This window comes from Tachypleus tridentatus, chromosome 10 (genome assembly GCF_004210375.1).
Source record: "Tachypleus tridentatus isolate NWPU-2018 chromosome 10, ASM421037v1, whole genome shotgun sequence".
NCBI classification, from domain to species: Eukaryota; Metazoa; Arthropoda; class Merostomata; order Xiphosura; family Limulidae; genus Tachypleus; species Tachypleus tridentatus.
The window spans coordinates 16191022-16216384 of record NC_134834.1 but is presented as its reverse complement, the minus strand read 5'-3'; the positions used below and the strand labels follow the sequence as shown (position 1 = coordinate 16216384).

The 25363-nt window shown below is 38.0% G+C and overlaps 1 protein-coding gene across 2 annotated transcripts in view; it reads right to left on the bottom strand.

The window, feature by feature from the left end:
- LOC143228781 (uncharacterized) overlaps positions 1–25363 on the bottom strand; it is a 234203-nt gene that overhangs the window by 184779 nt on the left and 24061 nt on the right. The window contains exon 1 of one of the 2 annotated variants that reach the window (XM_076460134.1): positions 11285–11747. The exons of the other annotated variant lie outside the window; for it this stretch is intronic. Coding sequence (XP_076316249.1) covers positions 11285–11400 — 116 coding nt within the window. The 5' untranslated portion in view covers positions 11401–11747. Of the gene's footprint in view, positions 1–11284; positions 11748–25363 lie in introns of those variants that run through there. 2 annotated transcript variants of the gene reach the window in all.

The following is a 25363-nucleotide window of genomic DNA, read 5'->3' as shown; positions in this document are numbered from 1 at the left end:
CTACACAATGGGTCGAGACCAGCAACTGTTGGGCTATTTGTAACCAGCGAAAAATGGGATTGTCTATCACATTATAACGCCCCTGATACTGAAAGGAAGAGTGTGTTGGTTTATGGGATTTGAATACACGAGTACGATGTTCGAACTATAGATGTTTATATACCCAGGATGGTCAGGTTTCGTTATTTGGGTATTGATGTTTATATACCCAGTATGGTCAGGTTTCGTTATTTGGGTATTAATGTTTATATACCCAGGATGGTCAGGTTTCGTTATTTGGGTATTGATGTTTATATACCCAGTATGGTCAGGTTTCGTTATTTGGGTATTGATGTTTATATACCCAGTATGGTCAGGTTTCGTCATTTGGGTATTGATGTTTATATACCCAGGATGGTCAGGTTTCGTTATTTGGGTATTGATGTTTATATACCCAGGATAGTCAGATTTCGTTATTTGGGTATTGATGTTTATATACCCAGGATGGTCGGATTTCGTCATTTGGGTATTGATGTTTATATACCCAGGGTGGTCAGGTTTTGTTATTTGGGTATTGATGTTTATATACCCAGGATGGTCGGATTTCGTCATTTGGGTATTGATGTTTATATACCCAGGATGGTCAGGTTTCGTTAACCTCTTCCTCCTTCCTTTAAATTTTGGGTTTGAAACTTTCAAGTGTATTTATAGATTGTACACGCGGGCCAGAGTAACCCACACTTACTCAGATCCATGTATAATCTGCACGTACACTTGGTGTAAATAAATCATTTATCTTTATAGTCCCATAATTATTTGCACTTTCATTAGATCAGTGGCAACTATAAAACATTCACAAATAACCCATTCAATGTTTATTAGTTCACCCATAAACTAATGTGTAGTCAAGTTTAAAGATGGTCTTTTTATTTATTCATTTAGAAAATATATATTTGCTGTTCAAAGGTGTTAAGGTCTATCGTCATCAAGTATACAACACCTGTTAAGTTCGCTCACCAGTTCATTTTGTGAAAATAATTTATTGTGCTATGTTGGAGTCTGTCTGCTATTGTTTCCATGTGTGCGTATTTATGCCTGAATTCTGATGATGTAGTTCTGGTTACTTTATGAGCTGTTCACGTGAAAAGCAAGTTTGCGTTTTTGGAATTTCGCGCAAAGTTACACGAAGGCCATCCGCGCTAGCCATCCCTAATTTAGCAGTGTAAAACAAGAGGGAAGGCAGGTAGTCATCACCACCCACCGCCAACTCTTGGGCTACTCTTTTACCAACGAATAGTGGGATTGACCATCACATTATAATGCCCTCACGGCTGAAAGGGCGAACATGTTTGGCGCGACGGGGATGCGAACTCGCGACCCTCACATTACGAGTCGCACGCCTTAACACGCTTGGCCATGCCGGGCCATATATATATATAGTAACACAAGTTGCTACTCTTCAAGTTTCACTTAACCACACCAGGGGGCTGAGTGGATGACAAATATTTTTGTTCAGATTTGATTTTGACTTGTTATTTGTCGGCAGAGGTGTAGTATATGATTTAGTTAATTAATATTAATGACCTACATTGTAATATACGATTTAATTAGTGGATATTAATCACGTGCAATATTAATTATATACAGTATACGACTTAACTAATTAATATTTTGAAATATATACTCCAGGTAATTACTAATAACATTATGCAATGTATAACCTAATCTAAATTATTAATATTAATAATGTACAATACACCATCCGACTAGTTTTATCCAAAAATGTGAAAAATTATTTGTTCAAAACTGAAGTAAGTCTTACCAAATTTACTTTGTCAAACTAGGGGTGGGTTTGACGGTAGTAAACACGAGCACGTGATTTTAGAAGTGATACTAGGTGATGAATTAAAACAAATAACTTCTGGAATTCCTTGCTTTAGCGATAGTCATCTCAATAGACTATTACCCTGCAACTTTAATTTTAGAAGAAATATGCGTTTGTTTCTCTCGTCTCTATCGGTCGTTCGCGGTAAGAACATCTAATAAGGACAGTGGTAGATTAGTTTAGCCTAAAGGCTATACCGAAGAAAGCCCAGATGAATTGCCGCGAAGAACAAAAAACATTTCACAACAATTTTAGCCTCCCCCCCTTCACCAGTCCATTCTTTCAGAGTATTTATAATGTTTTTAAAATGCACTTAGAATATGTCAGTCCTGAAAACTGGCATGCTCAACTTATAACTGCTGGATTTGAATTACCATGTTTCATTTTCAGTATTTATTTCCTGGCATTCTGTTAATAGACGTCTAAGTTCTTTGTTTATTATATATTTTTATTGTTTCGTGCATCAAGCATAATAATAAGAGGTCTCTACGAAAATTAATTAAATCATTTACAAATGCTTATAAATTTCTTTTTACACGGTTCATACAAATGCCCTCTAGCGTCTACAACTGCAAACTACGTATCAGTATGCTTCACTAGCACCACGCTTCTCTCCAGTGAGCTTATTTCTTTCGGAAGTTTCTAGGGTATGATCCTTTTCATGACAAGTCCTAAACCACTTATTGTCCTTCGGGCGCTAACCTTACCATTTGAAATATTGTCTCATTGCGCCCTCTATTTCTATTTTAAATAGATGGCGACCCTAACGGAGGCTTTAAATCCACATTTCAAGACCAAGACTGACAAACCTTAGTGGTTTATTAGCTTTATAGAGGAATATTCAGTCCATTAAAATGTTAGCATGTGACGTTTCTAAATGTGTCATGTCATGTGGAAATGGCTTTTTTCAAGGACATAGCCATTAAGTGTAGCTAAATGAGGTTGAAATTCGATTCCTGCGGTGGATACTGTGCAGTATTCCATTGCGCCGCTTTGCACTAGAATTAAGAAACAGCTTGTTGTACTTCGGGCAAATCTATTTGAGGACTATCCGCATAATAATGGGCGCTTGTTTTGAAATGAAAGGCTAGAGGGCAAACAGCTAGTCAACACCAAATACCGCTAACAGATGGATCATTCTGAATTGACTGGAACTTGGCCTTTAAAACATAACGCTCTCGCAGCTGAAAAAGCGAACGTATTCGGGGACGGGGTTCGATCCCGCGACTTAGGATTGCGAATCGAGAGCATTGACCATTAGGCCTCAACAGATCTCCAACCAACAAACAGTATTCAACAAAAATCAGAACTTTTGTTGAATGAGACATAACTTAGTGGGCTCAGCTCAAGTCGTAATCTGAGGGTCGCGGGTTCAAGTCCCCATCACACCAAACACGCAGACCCTTTTAGTCGTGGGGGTGTTATAACGTGACGGTCAATCCAAGTATTCGTTGATAAAAGAGTAGCCCAAGAGTTGGCGGTGGGTGGTGATGACCAGCTACCTTCCCTCTTGTTTTACAGTGCTAAATTAGGGACGGCTAGAGCAGATAGCCTTCGCGTAGCTTTGCGCGAAATTCTAAAAACAAACACAATTTAGCGTCAGAAGTGAAATTGAAGTAGCTGTATGCCACCCTGGTGTTAAAAATAAATTGTAGCGGAACTTTTATACGTCGTTGTAGGATTTTATTAAAAACTTCAATTACAGTTCTCAATACTATCAATAACGGAGTCTTTACCTTACGTTCTAATATGTAAGCTTCGGGACTGTATTGGTTGAATCGGTATGACGTCATACTGTCGACGTCATTGTTGCAGAATTTTGGCGCAAAACAACTCTAGGCGTCTAATTTTAAAGTGATAGACTAGACTAGAGAGACTATCGCCAGCTCCTGGGCTACTCTTTGGCAACAAATACTGAGGTTGACTGCAACATTATAATATCCAAATAACCAGGGTATATACTTTAGAATTATTCGCTGTAAAATGTTATACAGTTTACATGAAATTCTTGGACTACAAACTTGTCTTCAGAAACAAGCTTAAGAGAAACGCATATTCTCTCTCTCTCTCTCTCTATATATATATATATATATAAATTGGGAAGCTATAGAAAGCACGTTTGAAATATGGAGGTCAGCCTTCAGAAAGTGTCGCCACAAGGACTTTGTCTGTATTGACTGTTACTTTTATAACATGCCAAAAGTTGAATTTAGTAATTTATTGGAGTTGTTTCAAAGTTACTAATTCTATTTGTCGTCGGAGTGGGGGTGGATGTAATCACTCAGCAAGACCCTATTACCAGCCATAAACGTTAGGACACTGACTGTTATTCTTTTAACGCACCACATACTACACCAAACTTGTCATCTCCGACATTCTGAACTCTGCTTCATGGCCAATTTATATCATATGTAAAGAGAAGCACAGCCACATCACAAGACTAATCCACCCTCACTCACAAAAATGAAGGCGTGAAGGATGTTCAGTAACATCGCTTCTCAAACCTTGGACTCTCAATCCCTTAACCACCTAGTATTTAGCCATGCTCGGCCCGGTTATATAAACGATGAGAGAAAGTTCATGACAGATTATTATTGATTGTTTTAAGTCGTAACATACTGTGTTTGAATAACATAACAACTATAAAAAAAAACGGATGTTTAAAGTTTTGTCGAAACTCAAAATAGAGAAAGAATTATTGGTTAAGTCGGTTAGTGTGGGAGAAAAGAAAGCAAAGATGGACTAGTTACTGAATACAACTGAATTCACGAGTCACTTTCAGTGATTACTTTTTCTCAGCCCTGAGGTGTTCTGATAGAAATGTAATTAGCGTAGAGACTCTAAATGGTTCTTAATCACAGAAAACCTGAATATAAATCACTACTGAGCGGCTTGGGTGTAATTACATTTAAGTTACACTGATAAGAAAGAATAAGGTGGATTGGATGGACTTCGAGAATGCTCCCCTGTCTGCCACGTGCACGTTGAAGCTCTATACTCTTCGCAAGGACACGTGCGAAGAGATTACCTTTCCACCTAGCACTAAAGAGACTGCCCATGCGTTCCAAGTAACGTTTCGTTAACTTTACTAGAACATTAACTAAACAAAATACATCAAATTACCTTAATCAAACGTTGTTACAACTAGTCGTATCACGTGACCTATAATGATACGTGCATATCACACTCAGCCACGTACATATGTGAAGGACGACTCATTAGAAAACGAAACACAACACTTGGTTTCATAGAATGAATTTTCTTTTCATGCTAGTGATAAAACAAATTATGAGAAAGAATAGGAAACTCTGTAGAGTATATTACAATTGTAGTAATAATGGTGCGATTGAACCCTCTTGAATTAGCTTAGACTCTTCGGTGAGCAATCAGGAGAATGTTAATTATCCTAAGCGTTACTCATTTATAATAGACTCTGGTGACACGTCAAAAGCCCACTCTAAAATATCAGTCTTTCCAAAACCCTTGTATTAGCCGCCAGCAATCAGGTGTTCTATAAAAGGTCGAGTCTGAGCCACCACGGGTCAGCGTTCCTATCAAAAGTCCAGTCTAAAACACCAGGGTTCAACTGTTCTATTAGAGGTCCAGTCTAAAATGTATGGGTTTTGCTGCTCCTTGTTTTATTACAACTGTTACATTGACGATACGTAAATAGTATTGTTTTCAGATTAGTGATGGATGTATACACAAAACCTTGTGATCAGCACAGACAGCCACAAATCTCACTATTGTCACACATACCTTCATCTTTACTCTCTGAACAAATAGCCACAAATCTCACTATTGTCACACATACCTTCATCTTTACTCTCTGAACAGATGGCCACAAATCTCACTATTGTCACACATACCTTCATCTTTACTCTCTGAACAGATAGCCACAAATCTCACTATTGTCACACATACCTTCATCTTTACTCTCTGAACAGATAGCCACAAATCTCACTATTGTCACACATACCTTCATCTTTACTCTCTGAACAGATAGCCACAATTCTCACTATTGTCACACATACCTTCATCTTTACTCTCTAAAGAAATAGCCACAAATCTCACTATTGTCACACATACCTTCATCTTTACTCTCTGAACATACAGCCACAAATCTCACTGTTGTCACACATACCTTCATCTTTACTCTCTGAACAGATAGCCACAAATCTCACTATTGTCACACATACCTTCATCTTTACTCTCTGAACAAATAGCCACAAATCTCACTATTGTCACACATACCTTCATTCTTACAATGTATACAAACTAGCCACATGTGTAGAATACTTTAGTTACATTTAAATATGTTTCTTCAGCATATTTTAATAAAATTTGGTTTTCATGTTTTCATGTGAAAAACGTACATTACATTTTTTTCCTACATATTTTATTCAAAGATTGAATGATAAAAGAAAACTTGTAAGTTAATTAATTATCTATAGCTCTAATTTTGGGTTTGATAGTTTTCCTTCGTTTAATAAAATTATAATCGTAGAACCTTCCATTGAAGTAACTACAGTGTATAGACATTTGATTTGTATGACATCTATTTCAATGCTCAGACACTTGATCTACGAAAACGAGTTTGTTAGGTCATATTTTACTGGCACCTTTTACCGTAACCTTGACCTCAGATTACATGTTTTCTACGTATTACATGAGTGTTCTACTCTCATCTCTCATCTAACACAATGGCGAATTAACACCCGGACTCACGGGAACCCAGACAGATTAGTCTTATTAAGGGTATCCCACCATTTACAATCGATGGCAGTTACCAATACTATTTAAATTTGTTCTTAGTATCACGAAATGTTTCCTATCCTGTCTTGATAGGATAGGTACCACTTAACGTTCATTATTATTAAAAACTCAGTTTTGACAAACATGTACAAACAACCTGCGTGTTTATAATCGTTCATATCTTTCTCGAAGCAGACTGCTAATTTTCTTTTGTGTGTGGTTAAAAAAAATATCAAGCGAGTTATTTTGAAGTGCGCCATATTGTAATACGAATTACATGCAGTGTGTAAACATTCTACGGGCTTATTTCCAATTGCGTTTTACCACAAGATACGATCTAATGGAGATGGAATTTGTACGGGTTCCAAACATTTTAAATCCATCTCTGCTTAAGCATTTTTTCCACAATTTTAACCCTAGATTAATCTGTTCTCTGGTATTATTTAAGCCATGTTTGTTTCAGCACTCTAGACATTAATCTATTATCAGATAGTTTTACCGTGATGTTGATTTAGGTTCTTCTCTTCACTGGTATTATTTGGTCATGTTTGAATACTCTGGTATCTATACAGTTATCAGATAGTTTTACCGTGATGTTGATCTAGGTTCTTCTCTTCACTGGTATTATTTGGCCATGTTTGAATACTCTGGTATCTATACTATTATCAGATAGTTTTACCGTGATGTTGATCTAGATTCTTCTCTTCACTGGTATTATTTGGTCATGTTTGAATACTCTGGTATCTATACTATTATCAGATAGTTTTACCGTGATGTTGATCTAGATTTTTCTCTTCACTGGTATTATTTGGTCATGTTTGAATACTCTGGTATCTATACTGTTATCAGATAGTTTTACCGTGATGTTGATTTAGATTTCTCTATTCGCTGGTATTATTTGAGCCATGTTTGAGTGCTCAGGACCCTAATCTATCATGAAATATTTTTTACTGTAACGCTGACCTCAGACTGTTTTTTTTTTTCGTTAAGGCTTAGCAGGAGGATCTCCCTATTGACGCTTGTATTCTTATCCATTGTTCAATAGACTTAAAAACAAAAGAAACGTGTCTGAAGCCTTAGCTTTGTTACAACACCCAACATTGTGAAGGAATAGTTTTAAAGTTCAAGTTTTCCATCGCACTTGTTAGTTCGGAACCTTTCTTCTGCTTGACGTATTTTAAATAAAAAAAATAACAACAAAGTTTTCTTTTCATTTTTCAGTAAGACAAAATATGTGTAAAGTATTGTGTTAAAAGAAAGCTATTTACAGGTCCTCTGCGTGAATAAATAATACTAAATACAGGTCCTCTGCGTGAATAAATAATACTATTTACAGGTCCTCTGCGTGAATAAATAATACTATTTACAGGTCCTCTGCGTGAATAAATAATACTATTTACAGGTCCTCTGCGTGAATAAATAATACTAAATACAGGTCCTCTGCGTGAATAAATAATACTATTTACAGGTCCTCTGCGTGAATAAATAATACTATTTACAGGTCCTCTGCGTGAATAAATAATACTATTTACAGGTCCTCTGCGTGAATAAATAATACTAAATACAGGTCCTATGCGTGAATAAATAATACTATTTACAGGTCCTCTGCGTGAATAAATAATACTAAATACAGGTCCTCTGCGTGAATAAATAATACTAAATACAGGTCCTCTGCGTGAATAAATAATACTATTTACAGGTCCTCTGCGTGAATAAATAATACTAAATACAGGTCCTCTGCGTGAATAAATAATACTTTTTACAGGTCCTCTGCGTGAATAAATAATACTAAATACAGGTCCTCTGCGTGAATAAATAACACTAAATACAGGTCCTCTGCGTGAATAAATAACACTAAATACAGGTCCTCTGCGTGAATAAATAACACTAAATACAGGTCCTCTGCGTGAATAAATAACACTATTTACAGGTCCTCTGCGTGAATAAATAATACTAAATACAGGTCCTCTGCGTGAATAAATAATACTATTTACAGGTCCTCTGCGTGAATAAATAATACTAAATACAGGTCCTCTGCGTGAATAAATAATACTATTTACAGGTCCTCTGCGTGAATAAATAATACTATTTACAGGTCCTCTGCGTGAATAAATAATACTAAATACAGGTCCTCTGCGTGAATAAATAATACTAAATACAGGTCCTCTGCGTGAATAAATAATACTATTTACAGGTCCTCTGCGTGAATAAATAATACTAAATACAGGTCCTCTGCGTGAATAAATAATACTATTTACAGGTCCTCTGCGTGAATAAATAATACTAAATACAGGTCCTCTGCGTGAATAAATAATACTATTTACAGGTCCTCTGCGTGAATAAATAATACTATTTACAGGTCCTCTGCGTGAATAAATAACACTAAATACAGGTCCTCTGCGTGAATAAATAATACTATTTACAGGTCCTATATGGATAACTATTACTATATACAGGCCCTCTATATGGATAACTAATACTATATACAGGCCCTCTCACATGCAGATCAAATATAAAAGTAGTGTATAAACCTATGAATCCAATTATTTATTACAAACTGACTATAAGTAAATTGTGCCGAATAATCAACACATTAGAAAACTAGAATATAAAATTATTGGAAAACTTCGATTTCGTGGTGAAGTACTTTCAGTCCGATTATTTGTTGGTTTTGGAATTTCGCACAAAGCTACTCGAGGGCTATCTGTGCTAGCCGTCCCTAATTTAGCAGTGTAAGACTAGAGGGAAGGCAGCTAGTCATCACCACCCACCGCAAACTCTTGGGCTACTCTTTTACCAACGAATAATGGGATTGACCGTCACATTATAACGCCCCCACGGCTGAAAGAGCGAGCATGTTTGGCGCGACCGGGATGCGAACCCGCGACCCTCAGATTACGAGTCGCACACCTTAACACGCTTGGCCATGCCGGGCCTCTTTCAGCCCGAAACCCACTGATATGTCACGAGGCAAGGCCAGCTTAGAATATTTAGACTAGTTATAAGTCCATAAACCAACAATAAAATATTATTACATATTGTTCTCTGCTTTCAGTCACACGCTTTCAGAGATCCAACACAGTCTCAAACTAATAAGTGTAAAATTTGGTAATATTAAGATAATAATAATATTGAAAATAAGGGGTTTTATAAATTATATTTAGTAACATTAACAAAACTGTATAAAGAACAGTTTAATTACTTACAAAGCACATAAACCCAACATTGTCATAGCGGTATGTCTGCGGAATATAAAGAACAGTTTAATTACTTACAAAGCACATAAGCCCAACATTGTCATAGCGGTATGTCTGCGGAATATAAAGAACAGTTTAATTACTTACAAAGCACATAAGCCCAACATTATCATAGCGGTATGTCTGCGGAATATAAAGAACAATTTACTTACTTACAAAGCACATAAGCCCAACATTATCATAGCGGTATGTCTGCGGAATATAAAGAACAGTTTAATTACTTACAAAGCACATAAGCCCAACATTATCATAGCGGTATGTCTGCGGAATTACAACGCTGTAAAGCAGATTTCGATACGCGTGGTGGGTTGAGCGCAGATAGTCCATTGTGTAGCTTTACGCTTAACTTCAAACGATCACATAAATACAAAACGAGTCTTTGTTGTCAATCACTTTTGGGCTACTCATTTACCAACGAAAATAGGAATTAATCGTAACATTGTAACGCCTCCATAGCTGAAATGGCGAGCACGTTTGATAGATCGAACTTGCGACCCTCAGAGTCAAGCGTCCCTAACCACCTAGCCATACCGGGCCTAAAGTGTGAGATGCAGCGTACATGTGCACGTGTGATTCAGGGATATATTAGGATTTAGTTGGTGACCCGGTATAAATATTTCACTTCTACACCAAAACCATAAGCGTAGGCAGATTATTCTAAAACTGAACGTTGATTAAAGTAACGTAATTTGAACTGTACGTTTAATGACTGGATGAAGTATTGGTTGCGAGACAAGTACACAAAATAATTCTACTCGCTTGGGTAAGTGCCCTTCTCGAAGAGATCGGGGTTACACTACTGTTGACATAGCAACCATAATACGGCATTTTAACACAAGAGACATTGTTCAAGCACGTGAACAGAGAACCATTTCAAAGCTTTCAATCCATAGGTGATTCTGTTTCTTCATTAACTTTTGTCGGTAGAGAAATCTTGAACGACCCGAACGTTATAAGTACATTAACACTCCTACGAAAAGACGTTTCTAGTCCTGATTTCTCTAAGCCAGTTCCCTGGCTGTGGTTTCGCTAGATAGTAGATAGGGACAGTGGGAATCTCGTTAATCCATTCATTAATGGATTTAAATGGCAATTTCATTTAAATACAAAATTATTAGCCTAATATTAATAACCTTTCAAGTTGCTCTGGGGCCTATTAGGCCCCACTTTTCGTAGGAGTGTTAAGTGTACTATAGTTGTATAGGAAACAAAACAGTTAGAATCGGGCACCCATTAATAAACGTCGTTCAAGAGAACTACAATTTTCAAATTATTATTATTTTTTAATGTTTTAAGGTCGCTTGTAATTGTTTCGTTATGGTATGCGTTTGCTCTGAACAAGACTTTTACTTAGTTAAAGTAGTCATAGCAAAAACTGACAGTAAAACACCAATACAGAAACACATACCGTTTTTGTGTGAGGAGTTCTTCCCTGAGACTTCTGCGGGGCCGGATGAACTGGTAGATGGGGCCCCGGGAACGGGTAGTAGCCCGAGGTCCATTCCCAACGACTGAACTTGACATGGGACTAACAGGTAAACACCAGGCATTCCTGAGCGCTGAATGTGACGGGTCCACTTCCACGGAAGTTACCTATCATAACCAATGTCTGTAGGCAATTGTCTCGGTTCTGGTTTCTCCACGGTTCTAAACGAACTTATTCCCAACCTTCAACTCCTTAACCAACCCGTCCAGAATAATTCACGAGACCCCTCATTGGTTGCTTTAAACGCCTGACTGGTTTTAGGAAACTGTCACGAACTACAGGTGGCGTGCACCGCTTGTTTCACGATTGCGAGCTCGTTCTACGTAAGCACCGCGGAGCGCTGTACGCGTCGCAACTGTCTGATTAACATACGGTCAGATGCAGAGAACAAAGTGTTCACGTCGACTTATTGTATTCATAACTACGGATATTTCCGGCGACACGGACGACGGTACCAAAGTGACAACATAAATATTTGTTTCGTTTACTTTAAAACAAGCTCATTAAAACGAGATTCTACCATACTCCAACACAGTCCATCAGTTGAGGCGCCGATGAACTTGATGGGCTCCGATTGGACAATAAAATAAAGTCGACGGAAAACGGCATACAGGTGTTATTAACAATGATATGAAACAGACGTTGCGTACATATACACGTTTTGCATATATATATATATATATATATATATTTATGTATCCAGCAGCTACGTGTACGTGTTCGTACGTATAAATACATACATAACGTTTCAAGCCGGCCACATGAGTAAAGTACCAAAGAACGCACACGGTAACCTAGGAAAACAAAATGGACAGAAATAGTCCTAGCCCAAGTATCATTTGAATGTACATAGCAGCTTTCGGTGTAAGGACGACGAATCAACGACAGCTCGAGGTTTACATGAATGTAAACTAACTATTTACAGACTCTGGTTACAGGTCTCTTAACAATTTTTTTTCCATGTTTACAGTGTGGTTTTTTTCGTTACAGTTTCTCTTGGTGTGGTAAAACCTTTAATTTTTATTATACTATTTTTTTCTTTAAAACCGAGATGCACTACAATAAATCATATTGTGTATATATGTCTGTGTGGGGTGGGGACATTTACAAGTTTTACGCTTTTACTGTGTGTAGTGTAACAATTACAGTAAAATCCAATGTTACTCCATACACTCCTGCAATTTCGCTTTCAAAAAATTCAAGAGCTTCCAAGGCCTTAGCAGCCCATGGGAATCCATATAAATTTACCCCCATCATTCTGACTCCAAATCGCATTGTTACTAATATTCACACATTCTACTTTTCTTCTTATTGATTTACGTCGCGGACCATCATAAAATATTACATTTTTTGATTGTTTGTTTGTTTTTAGTAAGCACACAGTTACACAATGGACTGTCTGTGCTGTGCCCTGCACAGTTATCGAAGCCCAGTTTTAGCGTTATATATACCTTCAGACGTTTGGTTGTTTTATAATTTCTCGCAAAGCTACTCGAGGGCTATCTGCGTTAGTTGTCCCTAATTTGCAGTGTAAGACTAGAGGGAAGGCAGCTGGTTATCACGACCCACCGCCAACTCTTGAGCTACTCTCTTAACAACGAATAGTGGGATTCACCGTAACATTATAACACCACCACGGCTGAAAGGGCGAGCATGTTTGGTGCGACGGGGATTCGAACCTGCGACCCTAAGATTACGAGTCGAGCGCCTTAACCATCTGGTAATGCGAACCATGGATTTACAGTCAGGTGAAATAATTTAGGCCACGACCAGCTCTGCTTAAAACCAAAAGATATTTCTTATCAAATCGAAGAACATTAATGACAATGTTTCTGTACCAGATATGTCATCTGAAGAATATAAATGACAATGTTTCTGTACCAGATATGTCATCTGAAGAACATTAATGACAATGTTTCTGTACCAGATATGTCATCTGAAGAATATAAATGACAATGTTTCTGTACCAGATATGTCATCTGAAGAACATTAATGACAATGTTTCTGTACCAGATATGTCATCTGAAGAATATTAATGACAATGTTTCTGTACCATATATGTCATCTGAAGAATATTAATGACATTGAAGAATATTAATGGCATTGTTTCTGTACCAGATATGTCATCTGAAGAATATAAATGGCATTGTTTCTATACCAGATATGTCATCTGAAGTATATTAATGACAATGTTTCTGTACCAGATATGTCATCTGCACCCATTTTTGTAAGTACAACGGAATATCTAACTTATAATATAATATGATAAATGTTCAACTTTATAATAAAACAAACCCGTAAGGAGTTGTTATGTGAAACAGAGATGAAATTCTTTCCTTATTTTTTAACGTTGTGCCTAATGAAAAAAAGTTTAGTATCAGATTAATGAAATAAAATTCATAAATAAATTCGAAAAATTAATTTTCTCATTTTCTCAAACAGAAGACAAGCGGACTTGTTTCACCCAGACATAAAGAGACGCCTTTATAGGATCCACCCTCATCACACTGCAAAGGAACTCTTGCTTGAATGATACTGGAAAACAATTTTTACTACGTGATGTGAAACCCCCAACTTCACGAAAGTTATATTCTATATGCATGCAGAGTTGCAATAGGGGTCACGATTTTACCGTTTCGTCTCCGTTTTCTGTCACGGAAAACATTATTTTTCTGAATTCTCATTGTGCAAATATGACGTCATGAATACATCACACGCAGATTTAATGCACTCGCGCCATCTATGTAAAAATAATAGTACTGTCGTTGAATATCCATGTAAATATTACACAGGGAGTGGATGGGTCTTCACCAACATTGGTGTGGAGGTTCATTAGCTTCATGGGGAAAAACACACAAGTTTGCGGTTCCACATTTGTGTTTTGCTGTTTTTATGGGTTTTTTTAAATTATACATAAAGGAAACAACTTTTCATGTTCTAAGATAACCTTTCATTAATCATAAATTTACATAACTTCCGCTCAGGATACAGATATTCCAGCTAGTCTCATGTAACAGTGATTATTTGATACAGTTTTGAATTCACTGTGTGTCATCCTCTAGGTCAGAAATTACAAAACAAACTGACCGAGTTTGGCCACGTGGTTAGGGCGATTGATTCGTAATCTGAGGGTCGCGGGTTCGAATCCCGGTCGCACCAAACATGCTCGCCCTTTCAGCCGTGTGGGCGTTATAATGTGACGGTCAGTTCCACTATTCGTGGGTAAAAGAGTAGCAAAAGAGTTGGCGGTGTGTGGTGATGACTAGCTGCCTTCCCTCTAGTCTTACACTGCTGAACTAGGAACGTCTAGCGCAGATAGCCCTTGGGTAGCTTTGCGCGAAATTCAATCAAACAAATAATTTATGGGAAGTGTTGCTCATTTGAGAAAAACAATGTAACAAAACAATGATGTTTTGCCTTAAATGCACTATTGTCTTCACTTATCTTACTAGGACTGTGTGTTTGACACATTTTAATATAAACAGTGAAATCAGATACTAGTTATTTACCATTGGATGAGATTTAAAGCAAAACTGAGGAACCGATTGACGTACACCTAGGTCTCTTTTATTTTAACAGTATTTTAATTTTATTTTAAAATTTCGGGTACAGTTGAACAAGTACCACCCGTACTTTAGATTTGAACAAGTACTACCCGTACTTTTGATTTGAACAAGTACTACCCGTACTTTTGATTTGAACAAGTACTACCCGTACTTCTGATTTGAACAAGTACTACCCGTACTTTAGATTTGAACAAGTACTACCCGTACTTTAGATTTGAACAAGTACTACCCGTACTTCTGATTTGAACAAGTACTACCCGTACTTTAGATTTGAACAAGTACTACCCGTACTTTAGATTTGAACAAGTACTACCCGTACTTTAGATTTGAACAAGTACTACCCGTACTTTAGATTTGAACAAGTACCACCCGTACTTTAGATTTGAACAAGTACTACCCGTACTTTAGATTTGAACAAGTACTACCCGTACTTCTGATTTGAACAAGTACGACCCGTACTTTAGATTTGAAAAAGTACTACCCGTACTTTAGATTTGAACAAGTACTACCCGTACTTTAGATTTGAACAAGTACTACCCGTACTTTAGATTTGAATAAGTACTACCCGTACTTTAGATTTGAACAAGTACTACCCGTACTTTAGATTTGAACAAGTACCACCCGTACTTTAGATTTGAACAAGTACTACCCGTACTTTAGATTTGAACAAGTACTACCCGTACTTTAGATTTGAACAAGTACTACCCGTACTTCTGATTTGAACAAGTACTACCCGTACTTTAGATTTGAACAAGTACTACCCGTACTTTAGATTTGAACAAGTACTACCCGTACTTTAGATTTGAACAAGTACTACCCGTACTTTAGATTTGAACAAGTACTACCCGTACTTTAGATTTGAACAAGTACTACCCGTACTTTAGATTTGAACAAGTACCACCCGTACTTTAGATTTGAACAAGTACCACCCGTACTTTAGATTTGAACAAGTACTACCCGTACTTTAGATTTGAACAAGTACCACCCGTACTTTAGATTTGAACAAGTACCACCCGTACTTTAGATTTGAACAAGTACTACCCGTACTTTAGATTTGAACAAGTACTACCCGTACTTTAGATTTGAACAAGTACTACCCGTACTTTAGATTTGAACAAGTACCACCCGTACTTTAGATTTGAACAAGTACCACCCGTACTTTAGATTTGAACAAGTACTACCCGTACTTTAGATTTGAACAAGTACCACCCGTACTTTAGATTTGAACAAGTACCACCCGTACTTTAGATTTGAACAAGTACCACCCGTACTTTAGATTTGAACAAGTACTACCCGTACTTTAGATTTGAACAAGTACCACCCGTACTTTAGATTTGAACAAGTACTACCCGTACTTTAGATTTGAACAAGTACTACCCGTACTTTAGATTTGAACAAGTACCACCCGTACTTTAGATTTGAACAAGTACTACCCGTACTTTAGATTTGAACAAGTACCACCCGTACTTTTGATTTGAACAAGTACCACCCGTACTTTAGATTTGAACAAGTACTACCCGTACTTTAGATTTGAACAAGTACTACCCGTACTTTTGATTTGAACAAGTACTACCCGTACTTTAGATTTGAACAAGTACCACCCGTACTTTAGATTTAGTCGCTACTTGTGTGTATATAAACCAAACAAAATTGAGTTGAAGCACAGCACTTATTGATAAATCTTGGGCCACTCGTACCTGACCCAACTGTGGGAATTGGTTTTGGTCATCCCTATGATAATTCACCCATGACCTCAAACGAGTGCACATTTTTTGCAGCAACTGAACTAGTATCTCGAGCCTTTGTATGCACAGTCAGGGCACGCTGACCTGTCAGGCACGCCTAGTTCTACTTTAATGTCAGAAGCACGACTTTTCTAATTTATGTCCGTCTTTTCAAAAATGTCCACGTTACAATAAACACGTTTGTCCTTTCAGAGGTGGGGGAGTTATAATGTGATGGTCAATCCCACTATTCGTTGACAAAGAGAAACCGAAGAAATGATGGTGATTGGAAATGACTACCTGCCTTCCCCCTAATCTTTCACTGCCAACTTAGAGCAGAGAGCCTTCATGTAGGTCCGTCTGAACTTCAAAACAAACAAACAACAACGAAAGGTATAATCACTGTGAAAACAACCGGCCTAACACATGAACCTTGACAAGTTTTTGTGGACAGAAACAAAATAACTATGAACGGAAAAATTAGAAAGAAAAGGCCTAAACACCACGCACTAAAAGATGAGGAAATGTTTATAGAAGTCCTGAAAACGTTATAAAACAAGCCTAAACAAAAAGAATCCCCACGCTGCGGGCTTGGAAACTTTGTTGTAAACGTCGCGTCGTGATGACCAATAGAGAAATAAGACTATTTTACACTTTAATACGTGACCGTAGGCAAGGTCGCTTTCAGTTGGCCAAAAATGTAATGTAGGTCTATTCCACTAGGCAACAATGCATCGGGTCTTTTAAGAGGTCACGCAGTTAGGAGATAGAGAGAAACAGAAACAAAAAGTAAAACTCGCTGGTTCTACCTCTACGTAACAAAGCAGCCACTGATCTCTCTCTCCAGCAACCGAAAGTCGAGAGTAAGGAGATATGAGGTAATACAGCGAATATAAATACTTAGTCATCCATGCACGACACCCCCCTTAAAAATAATGTTGGGTGACTAAGTGACTAGTTTACGTAAGACGTTCACCAACTGTTGAAACCATACGTCATGTTGGGTGACTAAGTGACTAGTCTACGTGAGATGTTCACCAACTGTTGAAACAATACGTCATGTTGGGTGACTAAGTGACTAGTCTACGTAAGATGTTCACCAACTGTTGAAACCATACGTCATATTGGGTGACTAAGTGACTAGTCTACGAAAGATGTTCACCAACTGTTGAAACCATACGTCATGTTGGGTGACTAAGTGACTAGTCTACGTGAGATGTTCACCAACTGTTGAAACAATACGTCATGTTGGGTGACTAAGTGACTAGTCTACGTAAGATGTTCACCAACTGTTGAAACCATACGTCATATTGGGTGACTAAGTGACTAGTCTACGAAAGATGTTCACCAACTGTTGAAACCATACGTCATGTTGGGTGACTAAGTGACTAGTCTACGAAAGATGTTCACCAACTGTTGAAACCATACGTCATGTTGGGTGACTATGTGACTAGTCTACGAAAGATGTTCACCAACTGTTGAAACCATACGTCATGTTGGGTGACTAAGTGACTAGTCTACGTGAGATGTTCACCAACTGTTGAAACAATACGTCATGTTGGGTGACTAAGTGACTAGTCTACGTAAGATGTTCACCAACTGTTGAAACCATACGTCATATTGGGTGACTAAGTGACTAGTCTACGAAAGATGTTCACCAACTGTTGAAACCATACGTCATGTTGGGTGACTAAGTGACTAGTCTACGTGAGATGTTCACCAACTGTTGAAACAATACGTCATGTTGGGTGACTAAGTGACTAGTCTACGTAAGATGTTCACCAACTGTTGAAACCATACGTCATATTGGGTGACTAAGTGACTAGTCTACGAAAGATGTTCACCAACTGTTGAAACCATACGTCATGTTGGGTGACTAAGTGACTAGTCTACGAAAGATGTTCACCAACTGTTGAAACCATACGTCATGTTGGGTGACTATGTGACTAGTCTACGAAAGATGTTCACCAACTGTTGAAACCATACGTCATGTTGGGTGACTATGTGACTAGTCTACGAAAGATGTTCACCAACTGTTGAAACCATACGTCATGTTGGGTGACTAAGTGACTAGTCTACGTAAGATGTTCGCCAACTGTTGAAACTATAATGATGATTAAAATGTATATCCGGTATATTTGTTTGTTTATTTGTTTAAGTTAAGGACAAAGCTACTTAATGTATCGAAATCCAGATTCTAGCGTTATAAGTCCGCAAATAAACCGCTGTGAAATCGACCGACACAAGGTGTCTCTTTTATATGTAAGATATTAGCAAACTAAACTAAAAATATTTTGCTGTTATTTTTGTTTGTGATATTACGGTTTAACAGAATAATAACAGACAGGATTGTAAAACTTCGCACCACACAATACTCATGCCATCTTGCACTAAGCACATTATTACTGATAAAGTTTTGCTGATTTTTATTTGCGTATTTATCGTATGTCGAAACTGGCGACCTGGTTTCAAATGTGTGAGATACCACAACCCATGGACCGGCATGGCCAAGTGGTTTTGAGGCGCTCGACTCGCAACCTGAGGGTCGAGGATTAGAATCCCTGTCATACCGAACATGCTCGCCCTTCCAGCCGTTAGGACGTTATAATATAACGATCAATCCAACTATTAGTTGGTAGAAAAGTAGCCCAAGAGTTGATGGTGGATAGCAATTACTTGTTTTCTTCCCTCTAGTCTTACACTGCTAAATTAGGGACGGCTAGCACAGATAATCCTCGTGTAGCTTTGCGCGAAATTCAAAAACAAACAAAACCACAAATAATTTTATTCGTGGCTATAAATTGTTGATATGTTATAAGAGTAACAGTCAATCCCTTAGCCCTTATGAAGAGTGATATAATGCTTACTCTATAGTTAGTAGGTAAACATTAGAGACGGCGGTAGGTAACCTCAGTAGCTCCGCTGTGCATACAGAATTCAGTTACAAGCACGTGAACGTTATTTTTGAAGATGTACATGCAACAAAACGCACGTGCTTCCCAAATGTGGATCACGACTTCACATTTCGATAGTAGTAACTAACACCGACACAGTAGTCCTCTTTCAATACTTCAGATGACACTTATGGGAATGTCACTTTGAGACGGAATGAAATAAATTTCCAGTTTCTCTTTCACTTTTATTTAACACACACCAGGAAACTGATACGATGTTAAACTTGTTTCGTTTTTCTTGTTTTTCTAAGTCGTATAAGCTGTACCAAATCCATTACACAGTATCACATCGCACTTGGTTTAGTTATCAATCAGCATAGAGAAGTTTGATCCGTGGCTATATTGTCACAAAAATGTCGCTCAGACTTTATAAATTACCTCAACACTTGTCTGGATGTGCTCCTGTCTATCAGTTTAAAAATGCAGTTTGTTTGTTTGTTTTCTGTTATGCACAAAGCTCAATAAAGGGCTATCTGTGCTCTGTCCTCTACGGGTATCGAAACTCGATTTTTAGTAGAATATGTCCGCAGACATACCATTGTGCCACTGGGGGCATTACGGATGTTCAGCGTGAACATAGCTCTGGTATCTGTTTTCAAGAAATTCATGGAACAAACAAGACATACTGATATCAGCCACTTTAGATTTCTGTCTTTCTGCCGTTCCTAAAGTGGTCCAGCGGCGTGCCTGGAGACTTACAACGCCAAAAAGCCGGTTTCGATATCCGTGGTAATCAGAGCGCGGATAGTGCATTGTGTAGTTTTGTATTTGACTCAGGGGCGTAGATTTTTTACACCCGATGGGGGGAATGATTTTTACAACCACTTATGTTGACTGTTCAATTTGCAAATTGGTAATCTCTGATTACGTGAACCTGAAAGCTGTTAACATGCAGTCACAGAGTAATCTTGTTACCACAATACTTGCATGTATACTTAGGCCTACTGACTGATACGATCTATCGCTTAGATCGAAAAGCTTAGAAGCACGCCTATATTAAAGATGTACATTTCGGCTACTGAAAAAGCCTACATCTAGGCCTAATTATGTAATTCGATTGGTAAGAACACGAGAATCACAAGAACAAACGCAAAATTTGTAGGCCTGTGATGCAATAAAACAATTCAACAGACCAAACTGTAGGGGGGATGATTGTATGCACCATACCCCCCACCTAAAATGAAGGGGGGATGTATATCCTCCAACTCCCCCAGGATCTACGCCCCTGACTTGACTACAAACTGTCTTGTTGCACGAAATTTTAAAACAATTTTATTAGCGAAACTCAGATGAATAATAAACGGTTATTATATCAATCTCACAAATATTTTAAGAGGGAGAGACGTAGCTAGTAATAAGAATGCGACATTAAGAAAGACATGTAGATTTGTGTGTGTGTGTGGTTACCTTCGTGGCTGGAATCTTCTAATTTTTGAGCATGAATAAGAAATCTATGAAAGCTAAATACTTTTGAAGGGTTAAAGTTCACAAGATGACGATATTTACATAATCAGAAAGGATGCGCAACTTTTGAGGAAGCTCCCGATTCGGAGTTTGAGCCCACGCGGCAATTCAGAGACACGCAAACGGAGATAGATACAACGTTTGAGTTTTCTGATAACACAGCTAATCAGGCCATGAGGCTGATTTACACTCAAAAAATTATCTTACATGAACGAAACCGAACTTTCGTTTATCCTTTCTTTCTGCACGTGAATAGGGAAAGTGCCTTCGAGCGTGAAATGACCAGGCATACAGCGGTCGAGGCGCAACAAGCATGAATGTTATCTAATCCTGATAATTAAAATACAAACTCAGGCGTCTTATGGCAAAAACGTTTGTAAAAAAATAAATAAATAAATAAAAGAAGAGACTAGGCAACCGACCGTTGCAAAAGGTTCACGGCCGAATAAGATATGAACCCGAAGTCACGTGACCAAGTATACCCTGCAGCGCCGTCTGGTAATAATCTTGTTCCATCTAAATCGTATAGTTCAGGGCCAGTTAGCCTACCTAATGCTCTCGAAAACTACAAACCCAAAAGAATGCACATCTGGCTAAAACAGAAAAACAAACAAACAAAAACGTTGTTTATGAGTTTATATACGTAAAAGCACGAGGTTTAATTATTCTCAAATATCTAAACGAATACAATGGTGTATTATGTTCGATGTTCCTAGAAGAAGCTAGTGCTTGAACTGATTCACGTCCCTCTGGTGTCCAAATAACCGAACTAGAAAACATGTGCGTCTTGTTAAAAAAAAAAAGAAGATAATTGTAAACTGGCCAGGTAAAGGTCACCTTGAGATTGATGAGCTAGCCTACTAGCCTCGGGTCATTCAGTTGTCAAAATTATACACAAAATGACATTATAAAGAACGTGGTCTTGAGGCGGGATTCATGCCTTTTGGAATTTAACGCTATTTGTCAGCATTGGGATAATTGTTTGATGGTTGCAAAGGGTCACCATTTGTATATAAAAGTGACGTGTTCACCAAGAACGATACCAATTCTTATGCTCTTGGGTAAGTTTTTTGATACCTAAGAAAATCATTTACAACGCGTGCACTGCGAGATGTTGCCAATCAGATAGCAGGAAAGACGATTTGCTTCCAATCACATTTCAGTAGAAGCGACGGGCTCCCCAGTTAGATAACAGCAAAGATGAAATACGACCAATCAGATACCAGCAAAGACAAATTGTGACTAATCAGGTACGAGAAAATATGAGATACGGCCAATCACCTTCCAGCAGAAGCGATGGGCGCCCAATCAGATACCAGCAAAGACGACAAAGCTTGAGATAATTGAGTGTAAAATATAACAAAATACATTACGTCTTCAGTTAGTATTATATCCTTCTATAGATCACTCAGTTGTACAAGTTTTAACGCTCTTTATAGTAAAAGGTAAGTGTAACAGAGTTATTGCTGTGTTTTCGAAATTAACAGAGCAATATGGTAGGCAAACAAAAAACTGTTTTTGCCTGCGCGAAAGTGCACGTTTTCGAATGAAATACTCCAGCGCCATCTATGCAATTAAAAAAACGCTTAAAAGTGTGATGCGGTTCAAATATACAGCAAATAATATTTATAAATTCAAAAACTCGCTATACAGAGGAAGATAAAATACGACAGAATTTATTTTATCACTACTAAGTACACATTACAATTTAATATTTTCAGATACTCAACAAAAGTGGCTAAGTTATACGCTATCAGTTTCTAGGTGGCGCTATGAAATTAACAAAGGAAAAAATGCGACACTGAATGGGGGGGGGGGGAGACATTACTCAAAAATTACGGTTGTATATTTTTACCAGGCCCAGCATGGCCAGGTACGATAAGGCGTTCGACTCGTAATCTGAGGGTCGCAGGTAAGAATCCCCGTCACACCATGCATGCTCGCCCTTTCAGCCGTAGGGGTGTTATAAAATTACGATCAATCCCGCTATTCATTGATAAAAGAGTAGTCCAAGAGTTGGCGGTGAATGGTGATTACTAGCTGCCTTCCCTCGAGTCTTTCACTGCTAAATTCAAAACAAACAAACAAACATATGTTTAGAAGTTACGATTGCACGCTTTTACCATGTACCTTCTTTCCAAAGTTTGTTGTACTTGCTACCCTAACTTCTCCAGAAACATCAGAAAACTCAAAACTTCTATTTTCTAGAGTAAAGCGTCTTTTGTTTTTATTACCCGTCATCAAATCGCTGCACAAATTTCAGCCTTCAAACATATATAGAAATAACATTCAAGTATTATTATTAAAACACATTTATTTGCGATAACTGCATAAACCTAATGCTTTTCACTGCTTCCTTAAGTCCTCTAGTGGTTAACAGTAAGTTTACAGACTTACAACGCCACGAACCAGGTTTCGATTTCCTGTAACGTATAGAGCGCAAATGTTTGTAATAAAGCACAAAGCGACATCTCTCTGTGACGCTATGGGGGTGGGAGGCCATTGTACAGGTGTGTGCTGAAACAGACAAGTCACTGACTGTTAACTGAGAGACTTCATCAGCTCTGATGCAAACATATCTCCAGAAAATATATCAGCACCAATATTTCATGTTGCCCCTCCTGTCACGCTTCTAATTAATTACAAAATTTAAGAAAATTCTTAAAGATACCATGATTTTATGCTGTAGTGCGTACACCTATAAAAATAATATGATTTTTTTTTTCTGTTGATAAATTTAACCAATAAATCACGCGTAAGGGAAAACAACTTTTCCCGAATTTTTTTTTTTTTTGAATTTCGCGCAAAGCTACACTAGGGTTATCCTCGCTAGCCGTCCCTAATTAAGCAGTGTACAACTAGAGGGAAGGCAGCTACTCATCACCAACCACCGCCAACTCTTGGGCTACTCTTTTACCAACGAATAGTGGGATTGACCGTCACATTAGAACGCCCCCACTATTGAACGGGCGAGCATGTTTGGTTCGACGGGGATTCGAACCCGCGAGCCTCAGATTACGAGTCAAACGCCTTAACTCACCTGGCCAACTGTAAGAACGATGCATTCGGTTATTCAACGTTTCCTGCTGGGACAGCGGTAAAAGTCTTCGGGCTACAGCGCTAAAATCAGGGATTCGACTCCTCTCTGTGCACAAAGCAGATCGTCTAATGTGGCTTTGTAATGAAAAAACGCACACACATCTGTTTGTTTAACAAATTTAACAGATCATTTAGTATAGAAACAGCAACTTTTAAACTTACACCAAATGAAATATTTGATTGTTTTTTCTTGTGGTTAATAAAACGTGAACGCCATAGATAGTTGTTTGTTTTTTTAAATTTTGCGCAAAGCTACACGAGGGCTATCTGCACTACCAGTCCCTAATTTAGCAGTGTAAGACTAAAGGGAAGGCAGCTGGCTAGTCATCATCACCGACTTCCAACTCTTTTACCCACAAATAGTGAGATTGACCGTCACATTATATTGCCCCCACGGCTAAATGGACGACGATGTTTGGTGCAAAGGGAACTTGAACCTGTTATCCACAAATTACGAGTCAAGCCCTTTTAGCCGTAGTGGCGTTATAATGTGATGGTCAATCTCAGTATTCGCTGATAAAAGAGTAGCCAAGTGTTGGGGGTAGGTAGTGATGAATAGCTGTTATCTTTCTAGTCTTAAACTGCTAATATAGAGAGGGCTAGCGCAGATAGCCATCGTGTAGGTTTGAGCGAAATTCAAAACAAAGACACATACTGAGTGCCCTCTACTGGATAATTATTTGAATCAAATTCTAAAAAAAAATTTAAATATATTTTTTAAACTTCTGATAGCAATTATAAAAACTAATTTCAGACAATGTTTGCAGAAAGTTTAGAGACAGATAGGTCAACAGAAAGTTCAGAGGTGAACAATTTGTTTTTTCCAGTTACTTGCTTATTCCCACACCCGATTGCGAAGATGAACGAAGCCTAACTATTTGTTTACCTAAGCGACGCCTTAAGCACACAATGGAAAAAGCAGTCCGGTCGAAGACCCCATTGCCCAGACATGGCCATTCCTAGTTTCAAACTCTGCACCAGATGAAAGGTAACCAGACTGCAGCGCTCGTCACATGAAGTGGATACTCTTAGTGGAAGAAATAGAAGAGTGGTATTTACTGTAACTTTTATAACGCAACCATAGCTGAAAGTAATAATTGTGTTTGGTATCGAACTCGAAATTTTCGTATTTTGTAACCATTAATATATTCAACAAACCTTTCAACTCTTAAGGCTCTGGCCCGGCGCGGCCAG